The following is a 14,485-nucleotide window of genomic DNA, read 5'->3' on the forward strand; positions in this document are numbered from 1 at the left end:
GAAATGGTAGGTAGCTCTTTGCCTTGATCCCAGCAGGGGACGGGCTCGTTACCTCCTAGGACGCTGCAGTAGGTATTAGGCTACAAGAGGCTATTTACCAACTCTTGACTCAAAACTATTTTCCGACCTGAGCAGCAGTAAATACTACTGTTTCTAGTTGTTACCCTTTTTACCTAAAATTCATCCAGGAACCTCCAGAAACCAGATCATGCAGGGCCAGACAGTATTCGAGCTGGAAGATGTCTTAGAGACACCATAGTCCATCTCTTGGGAAATGGAAATGAGGGAAATGGAGATGAGGATGCTGATGATGACTTCTCCCTAAACTCCAGAGTTGTAGAATCCATCTGACTTTTCAATACCTTCATTTGGACGTCTAGTAGCATGGCCACAACGGTTCTTGATTCCACTCTCCCAAAACATGCTTTGTCCCCCTGCATCCCACATCTCAGCAAATGACATTTCTATGTACCTATTTTACTAAGGCCAAAAGCCTTGGAATCATTCTTCACTTCTCTTACACGCTGCATCCAGTCCATCTGCAAATCTTGTGTGCCCTACTTTCAGAATAAGTCTAGAGTCCAGTCACTTCTCTCCATCTGTACTGTTTCTACTTTGATGAGAGCACCACCTCTCTCATTTGGATTACTGCAGTAGTTGTCTGATCACCATGTTATTTGTTACTGTGCTGCTCTCAGTCTTTTATCCACACGGAGGTAGAGTGATCCCTTGAAAATTTAATCTGATCACATCTCTCCAGTGCTCAGAACCCTTCAGTAGCTTCCTATCACAACTAGAATAAGTTCCAAAGCCCTTTCTGTGCTTCATACATCTGACATCATCAGGCCTCTAGTTACTTCCCCTCACCCACCCCATCTCCTGTGCTCTTACCCCGTCTCCTTTGTCCTGTTAGTCACACAGTCTTCTTTATTCCATAATACCCAAAGCATGTACCTACCTCAGGGCTTTTGCACTTGCTCTTTCCTCTGTCTGGAACTCTCCTGCTCTAAATATTACATTGCTCCTTCCTCCTTTCCTTCAGGTCTCTGCTGAAATGCCACATAAATCAGCAAGACTTTCTTTCCCCACCTATGCTATATAAAAGACAATGTGCTATTCTCTTACTCAGGCTTATCCTTCTTATCATGGATTGCTACTTAATGCTGTTTTATATTATATTATTGTCTCTTTCACTCCATATTAGAATAGAAGTTCCTTCAGAGCAGGAACTTTGTTTTGTATATTGCTTTATAGTTCCTAGAATAGCTCTTCATAATAGGTGTTCATTAAACCTATGTTTGATGAATGAATGATGATATTAATAGTAATAGCTTCCATTTATTGAGTACTAGTCTGTATTAAGCTTTTATGAATCAATAACTGCATTTTGCAGAGGAATAACCTGAGAATTTAAGTAATTTTTCCAAGGTCCTATATCCAGTAAATCATGTCTGATTCTAGACACTGGTTCCCAAACTTTAATATATATTAAGAACCTGTAAAGAAAAATGCAAGTGTGTGTGTGTGTGTGTGTGTGTGTGTGTGTGTATGTGTGTGTATGTGTGTATATGCAGTCATTCTTATATTTTCCAAAGAAACAATAGAAAGATAAAAAGGACTAAAATGGTTGCCTGTAGCAGACAGGAGAGAGTGGACAAGAATGGAAGCCTGACTTCCCACAGTTTTAGCATTGAAACTACATAAATGTGTCGTATAATTAAAAAATTGAATTCAAAAATGCAGATTTTGGGTCACTCTTGCAGAATTTATTGTATCTAAATCAGATCAGCACTCAGGAATGTGTATTTTTAATAAGTTTAAGTCGTTCTGATATAGCTAATCAGGATTATGCTTTAAGAAACACTGTTCTTTGCTCTATGACCCCCCAAAAAAGGAAAATGACCACTACCTTTTCCATTTCTGTATTCCCTGCAGTGGCCAGCATAGGGTCAGGAATGGAATTATATATCACATGAGCTTGGGCTGGGTTTGCACTGTTGGACAGATCTTCATTAGGGTTATTATGAGCAAGAGGGCTCAGCACTTCCTCACTTCCCAGGAGGAATAAGCTCCAAACTTGTGGCTCAGGATTAGTCTGTCAGGAATTTTCTAGGGCTGATTGACATCTGTTTATGTATGTGTTATCCATAGAATACACCATTTAGGTAGTGTGTCCCACTCTCCGATTTGCTGTATTGGGTCTCAGAAGGGACTGTCTACCCAAATTTTGAGCCTGCTCTGCAGACTTCTCATTCTCTTTGTTTTGTATCCATTATTGTATTATAAGATGACATGTCATAGAATGTGGAGGCCCAACATGGGTCAGGTCTTCTGGTCACCTGAGCACCCACTGACTTCCAAAACCAAATCAAGCCTCTTCAAGATTCTGTGCCATTATCACATCTGGATGATGCACTGTTTTCCCTTATGAGTTTGAGTATTAGGAGAGAGAGAGAGAGAGAGAGAGAGAGAGAGTTGCTTTTACTATATAAAGGAAAGCTGTTACACTTTGCATGTATGATAAATGCATTTTTCCCCAGCACCTTCAAATGAAAATGTGAAAAGGGCCAAAAAAATCTCAATTAAAAATTTTATTTATTTATTTACAATGAATTTGTCTGATTCCACTTTATGACCAATAGAGTAGGCATTTGATAAGAAACATCTATTGGCAAGTAAACATTTCAATAAAAATGGAAAGTAGACTCTTGAATGTCATGCTTACAAGTTTGACTTCATTTGTTAGTGGTGCAGCTTCATGAAGGTTTAAGCCCCAGTGTGACAGTATCACAGATCTGTCTAAAGTTTGCTATCTGTCTATAGCAAACATGGAAGGACACATATAGGGAGACTGGTGAGGCCATCACAGGGGTTACTGGAGACCTGGGATACGGCTGTTGCAAGGTACCTTACAGAGGTGAAATTGATAGACCTGGGTGTAAAGATAGGTTGCTCAAAGACACAAAGAAAAACAGGAGGGATTTGGGAACCAGAGTGGGAAGGGAAGGTGAACATTATATTATGTTGGCCTTTTGGTTATAGATTTTTATGTATGTTTTAAGTGAGTTAAAAACTTTTCTGCTTCATTTTATTTACATCTGAAATAGCAGTGGGTGTCCTAAAAATCAACTTTAGGATTACCACTTGCTCAATACAGTAGTATTGAGCACAATATCTTTTACAAAGCAAGCACTGTGAACTTAATTCTTTTGTTTTCTGTGTTCTCTTCTGACATAAATCTCCAGCATTCCATTAGAGCTAGTGTTATTTCTGATTTCTCTTATGTCATTGAGAGAATGCACTGTTAGGGAGGCTGGGTGGCTCAGTCCAGTAAGTACTGGACTCTTGTTTTTGGCTCAGGTCATGATCTTACAGTTGTGAGATCAAGCCCCACGTTGGGCTCCACGCTGGGCATAGAGCCTGCTTAAGATTCTCTTTGTCCCTCTCCTGCACATACACGCACATCCTCTCCCTCTCTCTCTCTCAAAAAAAAAAAAAAAAAAGGCACACATTCTCCTACTTCCTTTGTCGACACAAAATAAAAGAAGACAGAGTCATTATCTTTTCCTGGAAGACTAAGGACATCAACCTTAGGAGGATTTCTCCAATCAGGAGAAATGTTCCTGATGTGGCTTTTGACCTGTTTTTGTTGTTTTTACATTTTTTTTAACTTTATTTATTTATTTTGAAAGAGAGGGAGAGAGTACCAGTGGGGGAGGGGCAGAGAGAGGGGGAGAGAGAATCCTAAGCAGGCTCCATGCTGTCAGCAGGAAGCCCTCCGTGGAACTCAGTCTCACAAACCGTGAGATCATGACCTGAGCTGAAATCAAGAATCAGATGCTTACCCGACTGAGCCACCAGGGCACCCCTACCTGTTTTTAGAAATATAACCAGTGTCGTTCAGACAACCTCTGGCCAAAATCCATTCTTTTGACATGTGATGCCTTAGTAAGTACATCACAGCATGTAGTTACGTCCTGATGCTTCCGTACACATCTTACTACATGTATGAATCGGGACAAATTATTTATCCCCTAGGCCTCAACTTCCTCATCTATAAAATGGGGCTTTATCAGAAGGATGTACCTCAAAGGATAGTTATGAGGATTAGTGAAGTTAACATATGATATGTGCTTAGCATTTCCTGGAACACAATACATTCTCAATAAAGTATCTGTTTGTACCATTTTCCAATATTTTATCTCGTAAAGGATCAAGAGAGTTTATGAAAGGAATGAACGACCTTTATGTTTGTTACAACATCAAAAAGCTGAGGAAGTACCTGGACATGCTTAACTTACCTTAATGAGTTAATATACATCTGTCAGGGTAATTATTTAAATAAACCCTTTTGAAGCCTCTTTACTTTTCGCATAGACCATTTTAGTGTCTCCAAAGCAGTCCTTGAACCAGCAGTGTTAGCATCACCTGGGAACTTGTTAGAAATGCAAGTTTCCAGGGCTGCTGTGAGACCAGCTGACTCGGACACTGAGGGCAGGGGCCAGCAATGTGTTTTAACAAATCCTCAGATAATTTTGATACATACCAAAGAACCACTCACTGGCCTAGATCGTCTTTTTTTTTTTTTTTTCCTTATAAGAGCTTTATTGAGATGTGATTCACATACCATATAATTCACCCATTTAAACTACACTGTTAAGTGGGTTTTAGTACATTCACAGAGTTGTACAAGTATGGCCACAGTCCATTTTAGAACATTTTAATTATCCTATCAGCCCCATACCCCTTAGTTTTTACTCCCTCATTTTCCTATAAGCCCACCAGCCTTAGGCAACCACTAATCTTTTTGTCTGTATAGATTTGGCTGTTTTGACATTTCACATAAATAGAATCATAAAATCTGTAGCCTTTTTCGTCTGGCTTCTTTCATTTAGCATAATGTCAGGTTCATCCCTGCTATTGTAGCACTTGTCAGCACTTCATTCCTTTTGATGGCTGGCTTATAGTCCATTGTATGGATTTGCCACGTTTTGTTTATCCCTTCATCAGTCGATGGACATTTAGGTGGTTTCTACCTCTTGGCTTTTACAGATGCTGCTTCTCTGAACATTTGTGTCCAAGTTTTTGTGTGAGCATATGTTTTCATTTCTCTCATGTATATGCTCAGGGGTAGAATTGCTGGGTCACATGGTAACTGTATGTTTAAGTTTTTGAGGAACTGCCAGACTTTTTTCCAAAATGGCTGTACTGGTTTATATTGCTGCCAACAATGTGTGAGAGTTGCAGTTGTTTGTTTTGATCTGCTAGGCCGCCTTTTGAGATAATGAATTCTATAAGGTTAAATTTTCATCCTATTTTTGGTCAGTTTAATTTTGAAACCGTGAAGGCAGGGCCATTTTCTATTCCCTGATATGTCTAGTCTAGTAATGATGCTTTTTGATTGGTTGGTTCTCAAACATTTCTTGAATATAAATATTCCTTAGTTTTGCAAAACACCTACTATCAAAAGCAACTCCTTTTCTTGACCCTTTGACTTCTCATTACAAGCCCCAGCTCAAGAAGTAGGGTTTTAGTAAAGCTGATTGACCTTTCTCACAATTCTTTTCTCTTGCAGAGGAATGGCTTCTTGTTGGCACCAAACAAGGACATCTTCTTCTCTATAGGATCCGGAAAGATGCTGGTAAGTAGCAGCTCTCCAGAATCGAGAAAGAGATGGCTTACTACTCATGCAAAAAATGTTGATAGCTAATATACAACTGTGAAATCAGTGATCCCTAGATCATTAAAAACCATCGGGGTTGAGAGTAATACTGTGGTAAAGTGGGGAGAAGCATATGAAAATCTTCAGGGTTTTTTGTTTTTTTCAGACTCTATTCTCCCCCCCCCCCCCCCCCCCCGCCCGTAGGTGGGGTTGAACATTCCTCCCCTCCTTACTTCTTAGTGACTCCCTGTCAGAAATAAGTGTTACTGATGGGTATAAGATTTTTGTGTGAGTGATGTGGGGGTAGGAAACAAAATTAGGAACCACTGGTTTAAAAACTTTTATTAACTTGTGAGGGGTGGACTAGAAGAGAGGAGACCTGGGTTTGAGCTCAGCTTTCCTTCTCCTTGGCTAAATGACTATGAGTAGGTCCTTCCCAATGTCATTTTCCTCTTCTATAAACTGCCTGTCTGTCTCAGAAAATTGTTGAGGTCAGATGCAAGGACTTTGAAAACTAAAGCTCTCTCAAATGTGACATTGTCAGCAAAATGTAGAATAATAACCAAAAGTATTTGAAATATATTTTGTCAGAGTTTCTTCCTTTGAGGGAGAAGTACCTCACTCCCTTTTCATAATTTTATTTTGATGTTCTTTTTATGGAAAATTGATGTGTTTAGATAATATACTTTGGAGCTGTAGAGTCTATAGAAATCTGCTATAAATGCCCAAGTATGTCGAACCATATGAAATTGTCTTATTTTAGTTTAGTTTAGTTTAGTTTTTGAGAGTGAGTGAGAGTGGGGGAGGGGGGGGACAGATAGAAAAGGAGAAAGAATCTTAAGCAAGCTCCACGCCCAGCACAGTTGTGGGGGGGTTGGGGAGGGGGTAGAAGGGGAGGTGAGGCCTTGATCTCATGACTGTGAGCTCATGACCTGAGCCACAATCAAGAGTTGAATGCTCAACCGACTGAGCCACCCATGCGTCCCTGCCCCTTTTATTATTTGACTGTATTAGAAAAAACTACATTTCATAATTTTCAACCTGATAGACTTTCTGTAGTAAATAGCTTAAGGTAATAGTACTTCCCTTTGGAGCCTTAAGCAAGGGTAACATGGGAAAAAAGAGCATCTTTCAGGTGTGTGGGGTGGGGAATATTTTTCCCTCTACCCGTTTTAGGTCCGTTGGGTGGGAATATGTAAATTGGACTGACAAAAGACAGATTAACAAAAGAATGACAAGTGTATTAACATGTGTATTACACATACACATGGAAACATTTAGTGATGGGTAGCTGAAAGGGCTGGTTGGAATTTGGGCTTATATAGCATCTTAACAAATGAACAAACAATTTTTTCTTTTTTTTTTTTTTAATTTTTTTTTTTTTTCAACGTTTATTTATTTTTGGGACAGAGAGAGACAGAGCATGAACGGGGGAGGGGCAGAGAGAGAGGGAGACACAGAATCGGAAACAGGCTCCAGGCTCTGAGCCATCAGCCCAGAGCCCAACGCAGGGCTCGAACTCACGGACCGCGAGATCGTGACCTGGCTGAAGTCGGACGCTTAACCGACTGCGCCACCCAGGCGCCCCAACAAACAATTTTTAAAGAAGCAATAAGGCAAGGGAAAAGGACTTAGAGTTTCTAGGATGGCAAACTGCTAGAAGACACACACATGGGAAACTAATGGAATAAGGACTAGTTAGTAAAGTTTGTTAGTAGATTGCTCTGGTGTCCTCTGTGGGCCGCTGAGGGTCTAGTGTTGTCTCCAACTAATTAAATCCTGTCCTTGGTAGAGAGGGAGTAGAGGGACACCTGTGTAAATGTATGGTCTGTTTTTAGGCAAATTGGAGGGCAGAGAGCTTTTCTTGTACCTGTTTCTTCTCAGTTGCCTTCAGCTCAAAATAATCCCTGTACAAAAGTGGCAGATTTTGGGGTGGCCTATTCTGCTACCCTTTACCTTATTCTGCTACTCTTCTGCTACCCTTGAAATAGGAAAAGAGGAAGGCACCTGGTTAGAAGAGAAACCAAAAGTCAAAGTAGAGGGTTTATGAAAGAGAGAGAGGGGAAGAGAAAATCCCAAGCAGGCCCCACACTGCTACCACAGAACCTGACGTGAGGCTTCAAACCATAAATATGAGATCATGACCTGAGCTGAAGTCAAGAGCCGGACGCTTAACTGACTGAACCACCCAGGTGCCCCTAAAAATTTCTGTCTTAATTTCTACCCTGGTAAACATTGATAACTACAACCCATATTAAAGTTTTGGGATTCTCCATAATTTTTAAGGTTGTGAAGGAGTCTTGACACCAAAAAATTTGAGAACCTCAGTCCTAGATAAGTCTCCCTTTGAGGAGAATTGTTAGAAGTTTTAAAATAAAGCTCTTTTCAAATATAGAGTTCTGTATCAAGTGTGAAGTGGCTGGGTTTTTTTTTCTTGTGAAATATAATGGCAGAATACAGGGCACATTTCTGAATCTCTTGAATCTCCAGAGTCCCTTCATCTCCTTTGCTGAGGGACAGGTGGAAAAAGTAAGACCGGCTTTGGTTGTGGGGGCCCCACTAGTTGTGGGGAGCAGCCCGGGGTCAGCAGCTTGAATAGTCTCTTCACAAGCTGGGAGACAGATAGAGTGTAGGCTCAGCACACGGGCTTTCCAGTCAGCCCTGAGTTTGCTTCTGGGCGCTTTCTCACTGGCTGCTACTTAACTGCTTGACCTGTCAGGTGCCTCACATATGAAATTGGAACAGTAATACCTACTTCTTGGAATAGTTGTGAGGTTTTAGAAAATATACATAAATTTTTAAACCCAGAACCCAGCACCTAGTTTTTGCTTAGTTTGTTGTTATGTCATTGTCATGATAATTATTCTCTTCTTGCCTTGTTGGTGATTTTTGAGGCTGAATATTTTTGTCATTCCCACAAAGCTAGTATGACATATTTTTGTGGTATGTAACTTTCTTCCCTTTTTGCAGCAGTGCCAACAGATGTAGAATCTCCTGAAAGTGGCAGTAAGTGTAGATGTATTAAATTACTTTAGTTCTGGGGTTAGTATTGAGTGTTTGCTCTGTCCCGTGATGCAGGACATAGGGTAGCTGCTGGGATTTAGCTGGTCTAGATCTGAGGATGCTTTGGGCTGGGTTTCATTGCTTGGGTTCTTAAATTTGTGACTTTTTACAAACACTTAGCCGAGGTACTATATTGCAGGATAAGACCTTCAGACTCACAAGTACCTTGTAGCTTCACTGAACTTCCATCATATGATTGCCAATGCCAAGTGAAGGTGCATGAAACCCTCTGTTCTAAAATTAGAATTGAAAGTGACTTCTTATACTCAATGTGAAGAGAGCTCTCTAGTGTAGATCTCTAGCTTCTAGTCTTTTAGGAATTTGTAGATTCATGTAGTAGAGCAGTATGGAGCAGCATTTTTTGTTATAGTTAAGTTTTACGTGTATCCCTGTGTTTGGAACTGTGAATGTTTGTTTCTTTTCCATAGGTTGCAACAGGTTTGAAGTGACACTAGAGAAATCCAATAAAAACTTCTCCAAAAAGATTCAACAGGTAGGCAGTGATGGTGGTCACTACAAGAATATTTGACTTCTATGGGACCATGTCAAAACTAGAACTTCGGTAACATTTTTAATAACTCTGAATCCTCTGCTCTCTGTTCTCCCACTTACGCAGAGATCATGGTCCATCTGTCATGTGCCTGAGATCCTCTATAATGAGCAGAAATTGCGATTACACATAAATATAAGTCAGATTCCTGTCATTGGCATAGACTCTTTAGTCCCTTTTTTTTTTCCTTAAAATTTATTCATTTTTGAGAGTGAGAGAGACAGAGCATGCGCAGGGGAGGGGCAGAGAGAGAGGGAGACACAGAATCAGAAGCAGGCTCCAGGCTCTGCGCTGTCAGCCCAGAGCCTGACGCGGGGCTCGAACTCATGGACCGCGAGATCATGACCTGAGCTGAAGTCAGATGCTCAACTGACTGAGCCACCCCTGTACCCCAAGTCCCTTTTTAGTACTGTAGTTAAATGAAGTTTTGTTAAGCCCTGTCAGAAATGTTTAATTGAGTCTAATGATTTGTTCTTTTCCAGATCCATGTGGTTTCCCAGTTTAAGATTCTGGTCAGCTTGTTAGGTAAGAAAAGGGGTTGTAGTTATATTTCATGTGTCAAAAAATAAAAACTGTGACCTGACTAACTCTTTCATGGTTAATTTGAGAGTCAGTGAAACTGACCTGTACCACACCAGACACAGCAGGGTACACGAATATTAAAGACAACAGCACCTCTCATAAACTTGAGCTCTGTTCTCCAAGGAGTGCTGTTCATTCATTCAGTCACAGATATTTATTGATATTGAGCAGATATTTATTGAGCCCTGCCCTAGGCATTGGGGATACCAAATTGAAAGAGACATCGTTTCTGTCTTTGAGTTTATGTTCTGATTGTAAAGACTGAAATGACAGAAAATAATCATGATTCAGTGTGATAAGTTACAATGGAAATTTATAAAAAATGTTGTGGATATTAGTAATGGGAGTGACAGCATCATCTAGTGGATGATTAGGATTTTGATAGGAAGGGAGAAGTAGGCAGAGCATTTTAAGCAGAGGTCCTGCAGTCTGACCAGACTTAGGATGTGTGGTGAAGAGTGACACAGTGACAAGAGATAGGGGAGAGACAGATCAAGGCCAGACTATTCAGGCCTTGTTTGAAAAGCCATAGATTCAATTGAAGGCAGCCAGTGAGGCCTTTTATTGGCAACAAAGAACTAGAAACTTGCCTCACGTTTGTACTGTTCAGCCCAGGGCCCAAATGGTAGAATAATTTTAAACTTAGCTTCTAGGTTTAGAGAGGAACGTTTAAAGTAACTATGTCTTAATGAGTAAAACTAGATAGGAGGCCTGAGTGAAATTATTTTGCTTGCAGCTAGAAAAGAATTCCTCATCATGGGATCATACAAAGTCCACAGAGGATTTCCTTTCTTTTATTGAGGCCTCCTAATGGAAGTAGCTTTGAAAGCCAATTCTTGTACAAATATTGCATCACAAATTTCCAGACTTGAGGAAGACCGAGTATAAGAGGGCTTTGCTAGTGAAAGAGCTCTCTTACACAAGCCAGCCCAAATTTAAAGGAACAGAAGTGACCTCTTAAACATTTTGGAGTGTAATTCTGATAATAGATCGGAATAACTCATTGTTAGTGAAACTGAAAGATACATCTTCAACCAACATACACTTCGGTTCATCTGTTTGTTAGTTATTCATGTGTGTGGAGAATTATGATAATTTATAGGGTTATTATACTTCCTTCCAAACAGAAAATAACATTTATGTCCATGACCTGTTGACATTTCAACAAATCACTACGGTTTCAAAGGCAAAGGGAGCATCACTGTTCACATGTGACCTTGAGGTAAGTTTAGGCAAGATGAATTTTGACATTGTATTTTGATAAATACATTCTTTCCTATATTATTCCTACCATCAGATGGGAAGAATAACATGGATATCCAAACCCAGCAGAGATCCAAAGAAAATGTTTGATTTTGGATTGTATTAGAGAAATTTTCCCCTTTGTATGTGGTCTGAAGGTGAAACATTTGGATTCCCTGTGTGTGTGCTGATTAGAGCATCAGAGGAGGCAACGAACTCAGGATAAAAGCATTGGCCATGGAGGGGCATCTGGGTGGCTCAGTGGGTTAAGGTCCGACTTCAGCTCAGGTCATGATCTTGCAGTTCGTGAGTTCAGGCCCCGCATCGGATTCTGTGCTGACAGCTCAGAGCCTGGAGCCTACTTCGGATTCTGTGTGTCTCTCTCTCTCTCTCTCTCTCTCTCTCTCTCTCTCTCTCTTTCTGCCCCTCCCCCACTTGCATTGTGTCTCTGTCTCTCAAAAATGAATCAACATTAAAAAAAAAAAAAGCATTTGTCATGGACAAACCATTATGGGGAAAATCCAGACTTAACAGTACCATCAGTATCATGGGCATAACTATAGGACATTATATTGACCTTGTTCTGAACATATTATTGTCTTCTTTGTCTTGAGGGTGTTTTTTGTTATTCAGGAAAGACATTTCTCCTAATTTTTGCAAATTTATCCTCCTTACATTATTCAAAATCTGCCTTACCCCTCTACTCAGCTTGATCGCTTTTTAGTATTTGTGTTGTACATTGACACTGCTTTGTTTTATGTTTAGACATTTTCTTTTCCCCTGTTCCTTTAAGGATTAAAAGTGCCACTGACACATGCTGATCCCTGACCAGCAGATATTGACATCCATGAGTGAGAAACATTTAAGAAAAAAAGAGGAAGCGTTTGCATAGGTGGAGGCCTGCCCTGGGATTTTCCGTGTGAATTATGAATGTTTAAGAGATGTGCTGGGGTTGGGACCTTTGACTGGCAGCCCTCAGGGAGGAAGTGCTCCTCAGCCTGTGTTTCTAAGTACATTTTAGAAAAATGGTGTTCTTCCACCCAGCTTGTCTGGTAGGGTAACTTTGTATTACAGGGGATTTTCAGATTCGTAGCCATTTCAAGGTAGGCAGTCTCTCATTTAGTGGTCACTCAGTCGTGGAGCCATCGTATACACATCCTCATTTGCTCTGGGTGTCTCTTCCCAGCACACAGAGACTGGTGAGGAGGTGTTGCGGATGTGTGTGGCAGTGAAAAAGAAGCTGCAGCTCTATTTCTGGAAGGACAGGGAATTTCACGAATTGCAGGTAAAGTCCATGTTGATTCACCGCTTGAAAGACTCCTGTTCAGTGATACTGAAGGTCAGGGCCTCAGTCTTGGAGTTCTCTCCAGGTGAAGGCTCTGCCATAAGTACCTGAGAGCCTCTTCATGCTCACTCATCAAGAGTCTCCTGGCCTTCAGAAGCAGTGTTTATACACATGGGTTTATTTCAGAGTGGGTTTTCACCTTTTCCAAAGGCATCTAGTCATCCAGTTCATGGGTGACTTCAATTTTTATCACAGATGATTTCCTAGCCTTGTGTTTACAGAATTGTGTTTAGATGAGGGTGAGGTTCATTTTGCAGAGTGGGCATGGAATAACAGGAAGATCATGGTTTCTTTTAACATCTTTCCATTTGAACTCTTGCTCTCTTTCCTCAGGGGGACTTTAGTGTACCAGATGTGCCCAAGTCCATGGCATGGTGTGAAAATTCTATCTGTGTGGGTTTCAAGAGAGACTACTACCTAATAAGGGTAAACTTATTATTTTGCATGTATTCGTTTACCTGGGGGACATGATTATGCACGTCTGAACTACAGGCCAAGAGACTGCCTTAAGTACCGTATGGGCATAACAGGGCTTGTGTTTGTATATTTGGTTATATTTTATGCTTCTCAGCATCTCCACAAATAGATGTCTGAAGCTTGGCAGCGTCATGAATTATCCATATCTTGTATCTAATTATTGGAACAGATCATAAGGGCTGCTTGCCTCTGTCCAACAGCATTGTCATAGACTGCCATCTTAAGGCTTCAATCCTCAAGCATTAGAAACTAACTTTAGTATTAAGCATTTTTAAGACTTGAGTTTCCTGTTGCCTAAAATCTTTTTGTATATTTATTTTTTAAATTATTTTTACTTTCTTTTTAAAATTTTGAAAGCCACATGTGTTTATTATAAAAAAATAAGGAAATATAAGGAAAATAAAGGAAATATAAATCATCCATAATCTATTGACTCAGAGATAGTTACTGTTAATCTTTGGGCATATGAACTTCTGCCTATTTACAAAGATGTCATACACATTGTTTTACAACTTTTTTTCCTTCTCCTAAGTGGTATCAATATCCACAACATTGTTTTTTTTCCTCCAGTAGTCATACTGTATGTAGAAATGGTTGATATGCCATTCATTTCATAGCATAACCTAAACTTCTGAGCTTTATACCCCTCTCATATTCCAGACTTGGCAATTCTAGAAGTCTTTCTCTCCATCTTCACTTCTCCCCACTTCCTCACTCCCCACCATGTTAGCTCTTCATTACTTACCTAGTTAATATATCTGTTCCACATTTATGTTGTTAGAGTGTCCTCATTTTATCAGCATCAGAGTTGCAAACTCATAGAGGAGTCACTGCTCTCCAGCTGACTGATTAGCAGAATAACAGTGAGGCATTTAGGTGCCAAAAGAAGTCCATGAGGGGTAGGGATACAGAGCCTGAAGCTGGAGCGGGCTCCCTCTGACTGTCTTGAATTTTGGCATCATCTTCTCAAGGGTACAGTCTTGAGGGTGGGAAATCTTGGTTTAGACCCAAGCTATTAAAAAATTCTTCATTTATATACATACAGTAAAATTCATTCTTTTTGATGTATAGTTCTGAGTTTTAACAGATGCCTTGGGTTGTGTAGCCACCACCATAATCAAGATTCAGAGCAGCTCCATCACCCAAAAACTGCCGTCATGCTGCCCCTCTGAAGTCAACCCCTCCTTCTATGCCCCAGCCTCTAGTAATCACTGACCTGTTCTTCATCTTTTATAGTTTTGCCTTTTCCAGAATGTCATATAAATGGAATCCTCCCGTATGTAGCCTTTTGAATATGGCTTCTTTCACTCGGCATTATGCGTTTGACATCCATCTGTATTGTGCGTGTCATTTTATTCCTCATGGCTGAGTAGTATTCCATGGTATGGATGTACTATAGTTTGTTTATTCATTCATCAGTTGAAGGACAACGTTGTTTCCAATTGTTCGCCACTATGAATAAGGCTGCTGTAAACATTTGCATACAGGTTTTCGTGTAAACATAAGTTTTTACTTCTCTTGAGCAAATACCTAAGGAATGGGATTACTGGGTTGTATGGTAAGT

At 40.2% G+C, this 14,485-nt stretch overlaps 1 protein-coding gene across 1 annotated transcript in view; it reads left to right on the forward strand.

Annotated features, from left to right (window-relative positions):
• VPS39 (VPS39 subunit of HOPS complex) overlaps window positions 1–14,485 on the forward strand; it is a 46,587-nt gene that overhangs the window by 2,292 nt on the left and 29,810 nt on the right. Inside the window, exons 2-7 of the mRNA XM_043554163.1 lie at window positions 5,576–5,641; window positions 9,154–9,218; window positions 9,758–9,800; window positions 10,985–11,079; window positions 12,286–12,384; window positions 12,778–12,870. Of these exons, the coding sequence (XP_043410098.1) occupies window positions 5,576–5,641; window positions 9,154–9,218; window positions 9,758–9,800; window positions 10,985–11,079; window positions 12,286–12,384; window positions 12,778–12,870 (461 nt within the window). The remainder of the gene's footprint in view (window positions 1–5,575; window positions 5,642–9,153; window positions 9,219–9,757; window positions 9,801–10,984; window positions 11,080–12,285; window positions 12,385–12,777; window positions 12,871–14,485) is intronic.

This window comes from Prionailurus bengalensis, chromosome B3, assembly GCF_016509475.1.
Source record: "Prionailurus bengalensis isolate Pbe53 chromosome B3, Fcat_Pben_1.1_paternal_pri, whole genome shotgun sequence".
NCBI classification, from domain to species: domain Eukaryota; kingdom Metazoa; phylum Chordata; class Mammalia; order Carnivora; family Felidae; genus Prionailurus; species Prionailurus bengalensis.